The sequence below is a fragment of the Jaculus jaculus genome, chromosome 11 (genome assembly GCF_020740685.1).
Source record: "Jaculus jaculus isolate mJacJac1 chromosome 11, mJacJac1.mat.Y.cur, whole genome shotgun sequence".
In the NCBI taxonomy this organism is placed as follows: Eukaryota; Metazoa; Chordata; class Mammalia; order Rodentia; family Dipodidae; genus Jaculus; species Jaculus jaculus.
The window spans coordinates 5,830,689-5,846,570 of NC_059112.1; the positions used below are offsets into that span (position 1 = coordinate 5,830,689).

Genomic DNA, 15,882 nt, shown 5'->3' on the forward strand with positions numbered 1-15,882 from the left:
TTTCAGAACCTGTTTTAGTATATGATAATTACTATCAAAATCTATGTAGTCAGTGCAAGCTTTTGTACCTTAATGAAAATTATCTTTCTGCACTCTCCTTAACTGCTAAGACATCTCTCCAGCCCAGCACAATTATTTTGAAAAATATTTTATTTACTTATTTATTTATTAAGACAGAAAGAGAAAAAGAGGTAGAGATATAGAGAGAATACACATACCAGAGGCTCTAACCACTGCAGACAAACTCCCAATGCATATGCCACCTTGTGCATCTGGCTTATGCAAATTTCTTAACTGATAAGCCATCTCTCCAGCCCCACTTACACATTTTTTTTTAAAGTTATTTCCTGCAAAGCCTAATGACCCAAGTTGAATTTGTTAGGACCCACATAAGCCAGATGCACTTGGTAGCACATGTGTCTGGAGTTCATTTGCAGCAACTAGAGGCCCTGGCACGCCTGTTATCTCTCTTTGTCTCTCTCATAAAGAAATAAAAATGATATTTTAAAAAAGAATAAATGAAGATGTGGCCATAGATTTTTAGTCAGTTATTTTTTTAGAACCCAAAAGGAGACATAAAGACAGTTGCATGAATAGATGTGACACAAATTAGATCAGTATGTGCCCAATTTTTAAAAAAATAGTAGTTGAAGGTAAGAAAGAATTCATGATACAGAAGACCAATAAGTGAAACTTGTTACATAGATTGAGATGACTGTGTTCCCTGACAGGAACTTGTTAAGGAGATTGAGATGACTGTCTTCCCTGACTGGAACTTGTTGCATAGATTGCGATGACTGTCTTTCCTGACTGGAACATGTTAGGTAGAGTGTGATGAATGTGCCCTGATAACTCAGAGTGAAGTCTTTTAAAAATGGCAGGGGTTATCTACTTGTGTAATAAATTAAAAGAAAGCTACTAAATATTCAAGAAGGAAATGAGATTCTGCTTTTTAATTTTTTTTTTAGTATTTTACTTATTTCCTGAAAACAACAGAATATGTGAATGGGTGTGCCACTGCCTTTAGCCACTGCAAACAAACTCCAGACATGTGTCACCCTGTGTATCTGGCTTACATGGGTACTGGGGAATCGAACCTCAGTCCTTAGGCTTCGTGGGCAAGCACTTTAACCAGTAAGCCATCTGTTCAGCCCAGATTCTGCTTTGTAATAAAGATCACTTGTTATATAGGAAGGAAAAGGATTGATGCCAGCCAACTTGAGATGCTCATTGCTATGCTTAAAGTTGAGAATTCCTTAGTGTGTAAGCTCATTGCTAATTTTAGTACATTTGTATACTATTAGAACTTTATGAAAGTTGCAGGTGGAGTTTGTAGGTTTCATAGTGTACATTATTGGCATATTGTTTGCTTATTTATTTATTTATATTTATTTGTTTATTTGAGAGTGACAAGACAGAGGCAGAGAGAGAGAAAAAAGGGAACGCCAGGGCCTCCAGCCCCTGCAAAGTCACTCCAGATGCATGCACCACCTTGTGCATTTGGCTGACATGGGTCCTGGGGGAATCGAGCCTCAAACCAGGGACCTTAGGCTTCCCAGGCAAGCGCTTAGCCACTAAGCCATCTCTCCAGCCCCTTGTTTGCATATCTTTTCATACATTTTAATTAACCAGTGGAACAATAATCTGTTGTTTTTTTGTTAATTTTAACTGTTATGGTCTTTAAATTTATTAACTGTAGCAAGGTCTAAAGTAATGCTACATGGCTTTTCCATAGTTTAAATTTCTTTGCAATAAAAAACACATTGCCAAAGTTTTCAGATTAATTTTTATTTACATTATTTTATTTGTTTATTTATTTTTATTTACATTTAATTTTGCCATTAGTACAGTTTAGGTCAACATAGAATTAGAAGCCATTGCTCTTGATACTATCTTTTGCATGTTATAGATAATTCAAGAAAAAAACAACCTGAGGAGTCACCAGATAGGAGAATGCACCCCAAAATAGGTAAGCTATTTTTTTCCTTACACTATATTCATTCTTTATTAGCATGAGTTAGTATTTCTTAAGCAGGAGCAAAACTATTACCTATATTGATTGGTAAAACATTCAGTTCTCATGAATTTCATATGACATCCTCATAAGCTGAATTAGTCTGCTGTTGATTTATTAATCCTTTCAATCTTTGATCACCTAATCAAAGAAGCTAAGGTAGAGTGTTCTCATTCCTAGTGAAAATGTCACTGCCAGGTAAGGAATGTCCCTGACAGCTTCCTTTGTGTTCATTCAGCTCACTGCTAAACAGCAGCAAATGTGGGAGCTATAGGACCTGTGAAATGCTTGTGTTGGGATCAAAAATCCATTGCTGTCCACAAGGTACTTGCCAGTAAAGATTCATGCATGGAATTTCAAAGGGGAAAGTGGGGGGAGGGACGGTATTACCATGGGGTATATTTTTTTTTTTTCCTTTTGAAGCAGGAACTCACTTTATTGTTACAGGCAGGTGTTTATATAATGTTGAGAACTAAGGTGGAGAATTTAGGGTGGGGTGAGATGTAAGGGCCAATAGCACACTGCGACCTTTGAGATGACTGGTTGAACAGGAGATTCTTACTTCCTGTGCGGAAGTGGCAGGCCAGAGGCCATTTGGCCCCCTGCTGAGTCATGACTGGGCAGAGGCAGTTAGGCTCAGGAAGTTCCACTAGGCCTCCCGTCTGGGCCCATGGGGTATTTTTTATAATCATGGAAAATGTTGATAAAAATTGAGAAAATAAATAAATAAATAAAAATTTTAAAAAAAGATTCTTGGGACCTCCTAAGTTGTGTGACACAGTGGCTTTCTGTGTTGTAAACAAAGGTGTGTGAAGTCAGATTGTAATTACATGAGTAATCCCCCATCACAGTGGCCAGGTGTACTTTATTTTTTTTCTTTCCGCGGCAGGGTCTCACTCTGGTCCAGGCTGACCTGGAATTCATTGTGCAGCCTCATCCTAGTGTCAGACTCGGCGGGGCTCCCTCCTCCGCCTTCCGAGCGTGGGACTAACGGCGTGCGCCACCACGCCCGGCTGGCCTAGTGCGTTTTCAATTGCTAAATATTTTTGCGAGGATATATTGCTCAAAATTAATGGATTTCATTATGGTAGCTTCGTGTATGTATATGACTGTATTCTTCCTGTATCACTTTCCCATTCCTTCCGCCCCCTCTCGCTTATCTTTGCTCTTCACAAATAGCCGCCTCCTTTGTTATTTTTTTAAATCTAGATTCCAAGTAGCAAAGGAAACATTGAACTACTTGTCATATTTCATTGAGACTCTTGCTTATTTTACTTTAGCATTTTGATTAGAAGACAGTCATGGGCCCCAGCTACACTGTAGAGAGGAATTAGGTAGGTACCCAAACCGTTGCCTTATACCATAGGGTATGTCTACACAGTGATGCGACTAGATGCTTGCGTAGGGATTTTCATAATAAGTTGCAATCTGTACTGCTACTATTGCTTTTTCTTTTTAAAAATATTTTACTCTATTTAGGAGCAGAGGGAATGATTGAAAAAGAATATGGGCATGCCAGGGCCTCTTGCTGCTGTAAATGAACTTCAGATGCATGTGCCATTTTGTGTATGTGGCTTTTCATGGGTTCAAGGGAATTGAAGCAGAGCCCAGCAAGCTTTGCAAGCAAGTGCTTTTAACTGCTGCCATTGCTCCAGCCCCAACCTGTACTTCTTAGTAAAACTTAGTACAGTGGGCGAGAAAGTTCAGAAAGAAATGGGATAATAAAATTAAATTAGTGTATAAGTTTCGTTTTTACCTAGTGGAAAAACAGTGAAGGTTGAATGTATGGATAAAGGGTGTCTTTTTCTCTGTTTACTCTGGCATGTTAAGAGTGGCCTTGGACATTACTGATTAGGCAAGCATTCTGCTACTGAGTTATACTTCCAGTCCCAAGGAATGTTATTTTCATATAATCATGGAGAAAGGAAGTCTGATTTGTTAGTGTCAAAATTAGAGGGTCTCTTATATTAAGAGTGAAAAAAACCTTATAGACTCTTGGTTGAAGCTATTCAAAATAAAATACAAAATAAAATTTTAAACAAGTGCAAAAGCATGATAAATCCTTGTGATGAACAGAAGTACAAGGGAGACAAGGAATGGGTATTTAACTAAAACACTAAAAACGAGGAGGGAAGGTGGGCGTGGTTGTGCGCCCCTTTAACTCCAGCACTCAGGAGGCAGGAGGAGGATTCCTGTGAGAGACTGCCTAGTGAATGCCAGGTCAGCCTGGCCTGGAGCAAGACCACACCTCAAAACAGAACAAAACAAAACAAAAAAGAGCAAGAAGAATCATGGAGGAATAAACAGAAGCATGTGGTTCAGTAATTAATTGTGCATGGATTGGCTTCCTCGTGTTCAGAAACTATTGGATTTGATTAGCAGATACCAGCTGACAATCTGAGAGTTTATAATGAGTGCTTAAGCTTTCAGGTAAGTCAGTCTGAGGAGTAATTCATGATAAAATATTTGTCTTAATATTTGAGAGGCCCTGGATCTGGTCCCCAGTACCACAAAATCAAAATGAAAATCCAGGGCTGGAGGGATGGCTTAGTGGTTAAGGTGTCTGCCTGCAAAGCCAAAGAACCCAGGTTCAATTTCCCAGGACCCATGTAAGCCAGATGCACAAGGGGTCACATGCATCTGGAGCTCATCTGCAGTGGCTGGAGGTCCTGGTGCATCCCCCACCCCTCTTTCTCTGTCAAATAAATAAATAAATAAAAATCCAAAGAATTAGGTAGGCTAATGCAAACAAAAACAAAAGTAGTGTGGTTGTAAAATGAGGCCAAGTGCAGTGGACTCCTAAACTTACAAGCATGGTAATGAAGCTCATGATGAGGTAAGCCGTTCATGAAGAAGATGGAGACATCCTAAATGTGTCTGTGTGAGCCACCTTGCAGCTAGCGTGTATACAAAACACGGGTAGAAAATGTAAGAGGATTTTTTTTAATTTAAATAGCACAGTTGTAGTGGAGATTTTAATAAGCCTTGTCATGGAACTTATATCCAGAATTGATAGCTTTGGTAATTGTGAAGTCAATAAAACAGGAATTTGTTCTGTTTGACATATGGAACTTAGCATTGTTGAGAATGCCTTGAGCATAGATGGGTAGTATCAAACTTTTACATTTTGGCCAATATAAAGGCTTCAGTTTTCATTTTTTTTTCTTTCATTATTGGCACAAATATATCTCAAAGTTTTGTTTTTCTAGTTTGTCTACAATCATTCATGTACTGAAAGGTAATAGGAGTCTTTCCATTTCTGTCATCTAACTAAAAACATGTATAAACATATTTTTCTCAAACTTTTTTTTTTAAATAGTATTTCCCTCCAACACACCAAATGTTCGCAGGACCAAGAGAATACGTTTGAAGCCTCTGGAATATTGGCGAGGGGAAAGGGTAGATTACCAAGAAAGGCCATCAGGTAAGACCTGACTTTCATCATTGTGTCTAATAATGAAAACACGATTGTTATAACTGGTTTAAATTGGCATGTATCTGGCACATTGTGCACATTTACATTCATTATGCATTGGATTACTAACGGCAACAGTTTCCTTCTCATTGCCGGCTCAAAAGCACCTGACCAAAAGCAGCTCGTGGAAGGGAAGGTTTTATTTCAGCTTACAGACTTGAGGGGAATTTTTATGACGACAGAGAAAAGGGTGGTAGAGCAGAGGCCGGACGTCACCTCTTTGCCAGTATCAGGTGGAACACAACAGCAGTAGGAGAGTGAGCCAATCTCTGGCAAGGGTGCATTGGCTATAACACACATCATCTTTTTCCTAACAACACATCTCCAGAAAGGCTCCACCAACCACACTACCACCAGCTGGGAACAAGACAATCAGAACAGATGAAGTTTATGAGGGACACCTACCTCAAACCACCACACCACACCAACTTCAGATACATTGGTAGACTAGAATTCATATTCATATTTCTCCAGTGACTTTAGAGAGACAGATTTTTTTTTTTTCTCTTTGGCAGCTATTTGACTATGTTATTGGTATAGTTCCTAATTGCATGAAATTAAGCATTATATGTTGTAGTTAGCTTCAGATGCCAAGATGAACTTCTAGACAAGACACAATTTATGGGAGGAAAGGAACTTATTGAAGCTTACAGACTCAGGGGAAGTTCCATAGTGGCAGAAGAACCTGGCCCTCTTTCACAGATGCACACAGAGAGAAATACAACCACCATCAGAAGGAAGCACACAGAAGGAAACCCAGGCAGAACTCAAGCACTCTGCATGTCTTTTTTTGCTAGAAAACAGATCTGCTCCCAAATATATCTCAGGGCTGGGCCCTAGGATCCACCCACAGTGACACCAAGTTATAAAATTGAATAAAATTCCTTCTTGAACATCCATTCAGACTACCACATTTAGAATTATAGCTAATAATGCTAAAGACTTTTCATCATTCTTATCAACCATTTTATTTTCTATAAAGTCATTGAGGGTAGGCAAGGAACTAAGGTGCTAAAATTATTTTCTTATTTTGATGGATATAGCTCAGTGAAAGGACACTCATGTGGATTACTACTTGGAACTCATTGCAATAGTGACGCCTTATTTTGTTAACTCTCCATTGATGACTTGATGTCCAGCAAAACCAGATCTCTCATTCATGTTTCTTCAGTGCTTCTAGACTGCAGAAGAATGACTGAAGGTCATGAGTATTTGTGTTACTGGAACTATCAGCTGTAAAGGAGAGGAAGTGTAATACCTTCCACTCTGAAAAGAAGTGTTACTTTTGGTATTTGTTGCAAGCTTTTCACATTCCAAGGCATGTATTTATACCTTTTTTGTTACTGTATTTCAGGAGGATTCGTGATTCATGGAGTACTATCCCCAGCCCCAGTGCCATATAAAAGGAAGGCGAAAGGAAACACTGGGAAAGTCAATAAAAAAGTTAACGCAAAAAGTATCTGTCCTGATAACCATGAAAGAAGTATGACTTGGTTCCTAAGTAACCTAGATTTCATTTTACTTTTCATTTAAAAAAATTTTAAATTTACATATTTATAAGCAGAGAGAGACAGAGAAGTGAGAGAGAGAGAGAAAATGTATGAATGAATGAATGAATGAATGAATATGGGTGCACCAGAGCTTCTAGCTGCTGCAAACAAACTCCAGATGCATGTGCCACTTTGTGCTTCTGGCTTTACATGGGTACTGGGGAGTTGAGAACCTGGGTCATTAGGCTTTGCAGGCAAGTGCCTTAACCACTGAGCCATTTCTCCAGCCCTAGATTTTATGCAGTACTTTGCAAATTTGAAATTTACCTCTTATTAGACATAATATCTGTCAGTAAAACTGTTTTTAATGTTCACTGCATTTATTTTTAATTTTAAAAGTAAGTTATTTTCATGGTTTGAAAACTAGCAGTAATAATGTATTATGGGGGCTGGAGAGATGGCTTAGCAGTTAAGCACTTGCTTGTGAAGCCTAAGGACCTCGGTTCGAGGCTCAATTCCCCAGGACCCACGTTAGCCTGATGCACAAGGTGTTGCATGTGTCTGGAGTTTGTTTGCAGTGGTTGGAGGCCCTGGCACGCCCATTCTCTCTATCTCTCTCTCTGTAGGCCTCATTCTCTTTCTGTCTGTCCCTCTCAAATAAATAAAACAAAAAAATTTAAAAAAAAATAATGTAGTATGGAACCTTCCCTCATAAGTAAATTTCCCAATTAAAATGAGCCTTCCCTATTCTGTGCTCACACTTTGGTGACAGTAGACTTTTTACTGATCTCTTTCTGAAGTTTAATGTATAACTAGTGTGGAGAAATTTTGCAGGACATCATTTAGCTCCTTGTTGACGCAAGAGTAAGTTGGCGTACATTAGTAGGTGTGAAGAAAGCACAGAGATGAGAGGGTGTTGACTTTATTTATGTTGTGTGCTTGGGAGCCTGAGTTTTTATTATAAGAGTGCTTATTTGTATGTAAGCAGAAGAAGCTACATGCTTTTGGCTGTTTTACCTCTTGTCAGTAGCTGTATTTTACAGTGGACTTTGCTAATTGAGAAGAATTTTAAGTAAAGTAGGCTTCTTTTTTTTTTTTTTGAGGTAGGGTCTTGCTCTAGCCCAGGTTGACCTGGAATTCACGATGTAGTCTCAGAGTGGTCTCAAACTCATGGTGATTCTCTTACTTCTGCCTCCTGTGTGCTGGAATTAAAGGTGCATGCCACTATGCCCATCTTTAAGTAGTTTGTATTTTAATGGTATTTCTTTTACAGGTGATAAATTGGCATTGAATTTGGATATACCTCTAGGAGATCCTTTGCAGCCAACACGAGTGAAGGACCCAGAAACAAGCACATTTATCCCCATGGGTAAGATTAGGAATGGTACTGAAAATACTTCCATCTTAGCCAAAACAAACTGTTGGCTTGATGTTTGGCCTTCCTTTCTCTTGCTCTCTCTCCTTCCTTTCTTACTCTTCCAATATTCATATATGTTCCAGTGAACGGCCACTTTGAGGACAGTCCTGGGAGAATGCTGATGTCAATTCAGGAGTACAAGTGTAGCCTCTTCCAGCAGTGTCAGTAGGCCTTCTCTGTCTGGGAAATTATGTATTGGCAGGGATTTCTTACTAGGAAGTACAGCACGTTCCAGTAGCCTCCAGGATACCCACTTATGGGGATGGGCAGGAGTTGTGGGCAGGGCACCTTCAGTCTTAATGTACGGGCCTAGCAGCCTTGTGCGACATTACACTGACAAGAAACAGCTGGTTTCTGTGAGGCTGGACGGGTTCCCAAGACAAATGTCTAAGCAGCTGTTTGGACTGTACTATTTAGCACCATGAATGATTACTCTGAAGTCAGACACACAAAGTTCAAACCAGGAAGACACTATTGCTATTCCTACATACATTTTGGCAGTGAGGTGTTTTTTTTTTTTCCCATGGGATGTCTTGAGTTAACATCTGAACAGTTATCCTGTATTGACATGTTTATTTAGCAGCTAGTATAGAAGCACGGTTTAGTTTTGTGTAGAAAATATTGTTCGAGGAGTGAAGCCATGGTTCTGTGGTAAAACACTATGACATCAAAATGTGAAGACCTGAGTTCAGATCTCCAGCACTTATGTAAAATGCCAGGCATGGTAGCACGTCTTTAATCCAGCGGAGAGGGAGAGACAGGTGGATCCGAGAGCTCACTGCTAATGTAGGAGATTGTTGAGCTGTGGGTCAGGTGCGAGATCCTGTCTCAAGAAAACACAGAGTGGTGAGCGGCTGAGGGAGGACGCCTCTCTGACCCCCACAGACATGCACATGCATGTGAGCACAAGACCTTGCACACTGATGGCTGTCTCTGAACCCTTACGAACATTCATACACGTGTATGCACAGCCTCTACAAAGAAAATGTTAAGGAAGGAAGCAAGGCAAGCATTGCTGGATCTCTGCCAGGTTAAGAAGTTGTGTCACTTAAAAAATTTTTTTAATATACTTATTTGCTTTGAGGGGGTGGCAGAGAGGGAGAGAGGGATGGAGGAAGAGAAGGGCGCACTAGGACTCTTAACCCTATAAGTGAACTCTAGACGAATGTGCTACGTTGTGCATCTGGCTTTACATGGGTACTGGGGAATGGAAGCCAGGCCATCAGGCTTTCCAGGCAAGTGCCTTTAATCTCTGAGTCATCTCTCCAGCCCAGTTGTGTCGCTTTTGTTGTGATTTTTTTGAGGTAGGGTCTCGCTCTAGCCCAGGCGGATCTGGAATTTGTTGTCTCAAGATGGCCTTGAACTCATAGTGACCCCTATGCCTCTACCTCCAGTGCTGGGGTCAGAGGTGTGTGCTGCTATACCTGGCTACAGTTGTGTCACGTTTGATCTGATGCAAAAGTAGTATGTATTTCCCTTACTGCACAGTGTATCAGGATAACTAATACTCCAGGTAGATTGGGAAGTTGAGTCAGAAGCTGATGAAGATTAATAAATGTTTTATAAGTCTGGAGTTTGTAAGGAAAAGGGAAACTCTAGAAAGTGAGGTAGTGTTTTTTTTTTTTTTCCTCTGAGTAGAAGTTGAAAATGATTTCTTTTTAAAAAATATTTTTATTAATGAGAGAGAGAGAGAGAGAATGAGAATGGGTGTGCCAGGGCCTCCAGCCACTACACACGAACTCTAGATGCATGCACTACCTTGTGCATCTGGCTTACATGGGTCCTGGGGAATCAGACCGGGGTCCTTTGGCTTTGCAGGCAAATGTCTTAGCTGCTAAGCCATCTCTTCAGCCTGAAACTGTTTTCTGGTAGGTTTTGTCTGATTTTAATCATCTGTAGATTGAGGAAGAAGTGATTGCCATCACTGTAATGATGGATTCTATTGTATGTTTAGCTTTTCAAAGACATGAGTTCTTTTGTTATGGAATCTCAATAAAAATGATAATAGTACCACTTTTTAACACACTAATAACATGCTTACTTTCAGGTAGACATTGTTTTAAATGCTTTGCATTAGTTCTTTGTCATTCACAGCATCTGTTTAATTATATAGTAATTAGTGTTCATTTTATAGAAAGAGAAATAAAGGACTTAGTGATAGACGCTCAGTAATTTGTCTAAGGTCATGCTGCTTATAAGACAGGAAGTTTGACTTCTGCATTCCAGCTCCAAAACCAGTAGTTCTAATTAGTCTGTCTAATGTAGAGTTAGTATGTTTAAGTAACTCTGGTATAAATAAGTTTATAATATATTATTGAGAAGCATCATTGCTATTACTTTATATTTTGAGGAGTTTCCTCTGTAGTGTAGCTGGCCTAGGAGTCACAGTCCTGCTGTCTTAGCTCTGAAGTGTTGGGATTCTAACCCTGTGTCAACATGTCCAGTTTATCATTGCTTTTTATTTTTACTACTGCTTCTTTCTAGATCTTATACGGCCACGAGATACGTATAAATTTTTTATTGAGCTTGATGAACTAAAAGTTTATAAAACATTGGACACGCCCTTTTTTTCTACTGGGAAATTGGTTTTAGGACCCCTTGAAGAAAAGGGGAGGCAGTATGTAGGTCCAGATATATTGGTGAGTATCTTCTCTGTTTATGTTCTGCAATATTTATAACTCTGACTCATGGGATGTGATGAGGCAATAAAATAATGTTTCCTTGGCAATGAAGTCCTGTTGTTACACTGCTCAGGGAAATCATTTTACTTGTTATTCTGTTTGGAGTTGACCTGTCAGTGATCTTGTTAAAGTGGCTATTTTATGCATTGCTTTCAGGTTCAGAGGCTTACAGGAATGATGTTTCCTTCAATGAGTCTTAGAATGTAGCTTTGTAAATAAATAAGAATTTTAGAGCTGAAGGGTATTATAGAAATTAAAGGACTTAAAAAATCATTGGCTTCTTACCTGTGATTTATCATTCAGATTGAGTAATTTATTGCGCAAGAAGCATGTGATCTTTAAGGCCTACATGAAATCTAGGTACTTTTTTCTCTAATAAAGCTTCGTGGCAAAGCTGTTGAGATTTTTTGTACAGAAGAAAACTATAAATAAAGAATAAGACTGGAACAAAAATGAAATCACATTAGTTTTTTTGTTGCTGCCCTAACAAAGTACCATATGCCTTATGGTTTAATTGTCTTAGTTTTGTCAGCCACAGATCTCCTAGGCTGGGTTGTTACTCTGAATCACGATGTTGGGACCTCCATATTCTGCTTTCATTTCCTCCCAGTTTCATTGATACTGTTTGAACACAGCTCAGTTCCCAAGCACTTACAGGACTGTAGATCTGCCTTTCCCTGGCTGTTCACCATCGAAGTGTGTAGAAATAGACCCTTACTCCTAGCCTTACTGGCATTACCACCACCGGCAGTACCCTGGTCTTTTCTGCTTAAAATTTCTCTTTCCACCACACCTCTACTGCCTCCAGGGGAAAAACAGGCTTCTTTATTTCCTCGTGTTCGTGTGATTAGATGGACTTCCTTGATGACTAAGGGCCGCCTCCCTCTGCCCAGGTCCCTCCTGCCATCTAATGTTGCGTTTTCACTGCTCTAGGAACTACATCATAGACCGCCATGGGGAGTCGCCATTTTCCTGCTTCATTTTCTTTAAGGGTTTTTTTTTTTTTTTTTCCAATTGGAAATGATATTTCTTTGTTGTTTTTGTTTTTAATTTTGCAGATTTTTTATGTCAGCTTTGGTGACCTTTTGTGTACCTTACATGAAACACCTTATCTAATAGCTACTGGGGATTCATTCTATGTTCCCTCAGGTGAGAACAACTAAAGGATTTTATTTTGCATAGTTAAGGTGCTTAAATCTTGTCTGTTCCATGAAAAGGGAGGCTGCAGTGGTCAGGGTGAAGTAGAATGACACCCAAACCGTCTGGTGCACAGTTCTTTCGTTAGAGTAGTGCACTAGTGTTTGGATTGAACAGAGACTGTGTGTTGTCACATTTAAAAATATTAAGTAGAGGGCTGGAGGGACGGCTTAGTGGTTAGGGCATTTTCCTGCAAAGACAAAGGTCCCAAGTTTGATTCCCCAGGACCCACGTTAGCCAGTTGCATGCATCTGGAGTTTGTTTGCAGTGGCTGGAGGCCCTGGTGTGTCCATTCTCTCTCTCTGTCCAATAAGTAAAAATGAAAATAAATATTAAGTAGAAAATGTTTCTTTTCAGGCTATAAGGGAAATTATTTCCTTTTTGTTATCTGTTAGGGACATTATTTCCCCATTTTTAGTGGATAATTTAAATATACAGACCATGGTCAGGCATTGCTTTTAGGCTTCGGGATCAAAACGTGAAGGATAACAAAAAAATCACCTAAAATCTTTATGCTTTATGCAGCTTGCATTGGGGTGGTGGCGGTGCTGATGCAGTTCTGCTTTTGTGTGGTTTTGTTGCAGGCTGGGCACATGCTGCCCTGCCACCCTGCACAGTGCTGCTTATGTGCCCGCTCTGCTTTGAATACTCCTGACTTAAGTTTAGGGCGCACTTCTTATGTTCAGAAAGATTCGGTACACGTACTTAATGCAGGCGAGCCTGCCCTGTGTGGCACATCTGTTGCCTGTCACTTGATACAGTTGATCACCTTGCGAGAGTAGCATTGACGTATCTTACACTTTACTTATGTAGTGCTGTGTCTTATATTAGTTAGGCAAATTGTTTCTGTACTGCATTATGTGCCATAACTGTCAAATGATGAGATAATTTTATTTTACTTTTAGGTAATTATTATAATATCAGAAACCTACGGAATGAGGAAAGTGTTCTTCTTTTTACTCAAATAAAGAGATGAAAGATGAAGCAAGTTAACTGTGTATATATGTGTATGTATGTGTGTGTATGTACACACACGTCATACATAGTTTGTATATATGATACATTTCTGTAATTGTGTTATTTTTTAAATGATTTTTTTAAAAACCTTTTTTCCATTCTTATGCCTGTAACTTATTTTAATCTTATTCCCCCCAATTACCCTCTAATCCCCTACCCAACTTATTAATACCCTTCTTCTCCATTTACTTCTTCATTAGCTAATTAAAAATATATAATTAAAAAAGAGAATGAGTACTGTGCTGGGATGGGACACCTCCAGTGAGTTGGTGCAGGAGGCCCTTGACCCACTCAAAACAGTACAGGCTAGTGTTCTTGGTTGCCCGTCAGGACTCGATGTTAAGGCCCTGTGGCTGAAGATCCCACATACCTCAACCATAGGACCCAGAAATCAAGCTAGAACTGAGCTGGAAGCACCCTGCTGACTCACAGGTTTAGTGCTGGAAAGTGCTGTTCATGCTGCCATGAGAGAAAAGTCATTAACAGTCTTCATCAGCAGTAGACATTGTGAGCCACTCAACTGGCCAACTAGGCAAGATGTGCCCACTGGTGCAGTAGTGACCTGTCAGTTACTGGAGTAGCCAGCCACCTGTTCTCCAATTGGATTTGAGGACCACTGTGGGAGGGACTTTATGCTTGGTATCGAATCAAAAGTCTATGCCTAGAAGATCGTTGGCCATAGGAGGGAATCTACCATAGTTCTTCGGTTAAATGGATGCATTGTGCTCATCTAATCCCCTCTAAATGGTTATCTTTATGCCCATAGGGCTGTTCTCACTTTTGGTTAGAAAACCTTCATTTTGCAGATGACTGACTACTGGAGAGACCCAGGACTCATCAAGATGATGAGAAGTAATATTCAGCTGCTCGGTACTGGCTGAGACATTCTGTTACACTCTCAAGGGGCCAGCAGACGTAACGGGGTGACAGAAAGAATAGTAGCTCTGTCTCAGCTTTGATCAGAAAAGCTTCTCTTGGGGGATGGCGGTAGATAATGAGGAGACACCAAACTCATCATAGTCCTGAAAATAAAGAGGCTGTTCAGAGTTAAGTGCTCAATGAGATGTCTCTCCCACCTGCCAGGGCTCAGGGAACACTGGAAGAGGGGGTGGAAGCAATGTGTTGTCTTTTATTTTGGATAGGAAAATGTGTTCCAACCAAATGCAATTACCTAAGGCCAGAGGCTTCAGCAGATCTTTGAGCAAGAGTTTGAAATGAAAAAAATTATGGGGGTTCCTATATATTCAAGAAACTTTCAGTATGATCGATGACCTTTCATGCTACTTTTCTACACAAACACTAAAGAGGGTCCATTTGTCTTCATGTGATTGCTCCGCAGATACCATACATGCTATAAGCACATAGCAGCTATTTAATACCTACTTTTAGCAAGAGTGCCCTATGACTTTTTTTTTTTGGTTTTTCGAGGTAGGGTCTCACTTTAGCCCAGGCTGACCTGGAATTCACTATAGAGTCTCAGGGTGGCCTCAAACTCATGGCAATCCTCCTACGTCTGCCTCCTGAGTGCTGGGATTAAAGGCGCACGCCACCACGCCTGGCCCCTATGACTTAATGCCTTTTTTGTTTGGTTTTTCGAGGTAGGGTTTCACTGTAGGCCAGGTTGACCTGGAATTCACACTAGTCTCATGGTGGCCTTGAACTCATGGCAGTCCTACCTCTGCCTCCCAAGTGCTGGGATTAAAGGTGTGTGGCACCACGCCCAGCTACTTTTTATACTTTTAAAGCTATTTCCTTAAAATTCCTAGTTTTGACTAATACACAAGACAGTTTGATAAAGTTCGAGTGTTTACCGTATCATTAATACATTTACTCATGTGCATAGACACTTGCAAGCTAAATACTGAGGTAGTAAAAAATATATCTACTTGAAATTTATTTCCCTATCATTTTGAAGACATCGTTATGCTAATGCTTGAAACATACAGCTCATGTGGGTAGTATACATTTGTTGTTTTTCATTTTAGAATGAGCTCAACCTGTCTTCAGAAGGTCAAATATTACCTGCCTTGTATCTTTTTTTCTTACATGCTTAGAATCTGGGAGGCAGTTGGTAGAGAAGTAACATTTATTTGAAAATGGTGGTAATGAGGTATGGTGGCACATATGTTTAATCCTAGTACTTGGGAAGCAAAGGTAGGAGGACCACCATGAATCCAAAGCCACCCTGAAACAACATAGTGAATTCCAGGTCAGCCCGGGCTAGAGTGAGGCTTACATAATACAGTCACTTAAAAAAAAAATGCAGTCAGGATTCCATTGCTGTTGGAAATCAACCAGCCAAGAGCAGTTTTGGGGGGAAAAAAAGGCTTATTTTGGCTTACAGGCTTGAGGGGAAGCTCCATCATGGCAGGGAGAACAATGGCATGAGCAGAGGGTGGACATCATCCCCTTGCCAACATAAGGTGGACAATAGCAACAGGAGAGTGCCAAACACTGCCAAGGGGAAATTGGCTATAACACCCATAAGCCCACCCCCAACAATAAATACACTGCCTCCAGGAGGTGTTAATTTCCAAATCTCCATCAGCTGGGAATTTAGCATTCAGAATACCTAAGTTTATGGGGGACAC

At 40.0% G+C, this 15,882-nt stretch overlaps 1 protein-coding gene across 2 annotated transcripts in view; it reads left to right on the top strand.

Moving 5' to 3' along the window:
- The window catches only part of Cenpc (centromere protein C), a 47,935-nt gene extending 34,416 nt beyond the window's left edge, over nucleotides 1–13,519 (top strand). For both annotated transcript variants that reach the window (XM_045130450.1, XM_045130451.1), the window contains exons 13-19: nucleotides 1,910–1,969; nucleotides 5,334–5,438; nucleotides 6,844–6,972; nucleotides 8,253–8,348; nucleotides 10,881–11,035; nucleotides 12,136–12,226; nucleotides 13,180–13,519. In XM_045130450.1, coding sequence (XP_044986385.1) covers nucleotides 1,910–1,969; nucleotides 5,334–5,438; nucleotides 6,844–6,972; nucleotides 8,253–8,348; nucleotides 10,881–11,035; nucleotides 12,136–12,226; nucleotides 13,180–13,250 — 707 coding nt within the window. In that variant the 3' untranslated portion in view covers nucleotides 13,251–13,519. The remainder of the gene's footprint in view (nucleotides 1–1,909; nucleotides 1,970–5,333; nucleotides 5,439–6,843; nucleotides 6,973–8,252; nucleotides 8,349–10,880; nucleotides 11,036–12,135; nucleotides 12,227–13,179) is intronic.
- The last annotated feature ends 2,363 nt before the right edge of the window (nucleotides 13,520–15,882 follow it).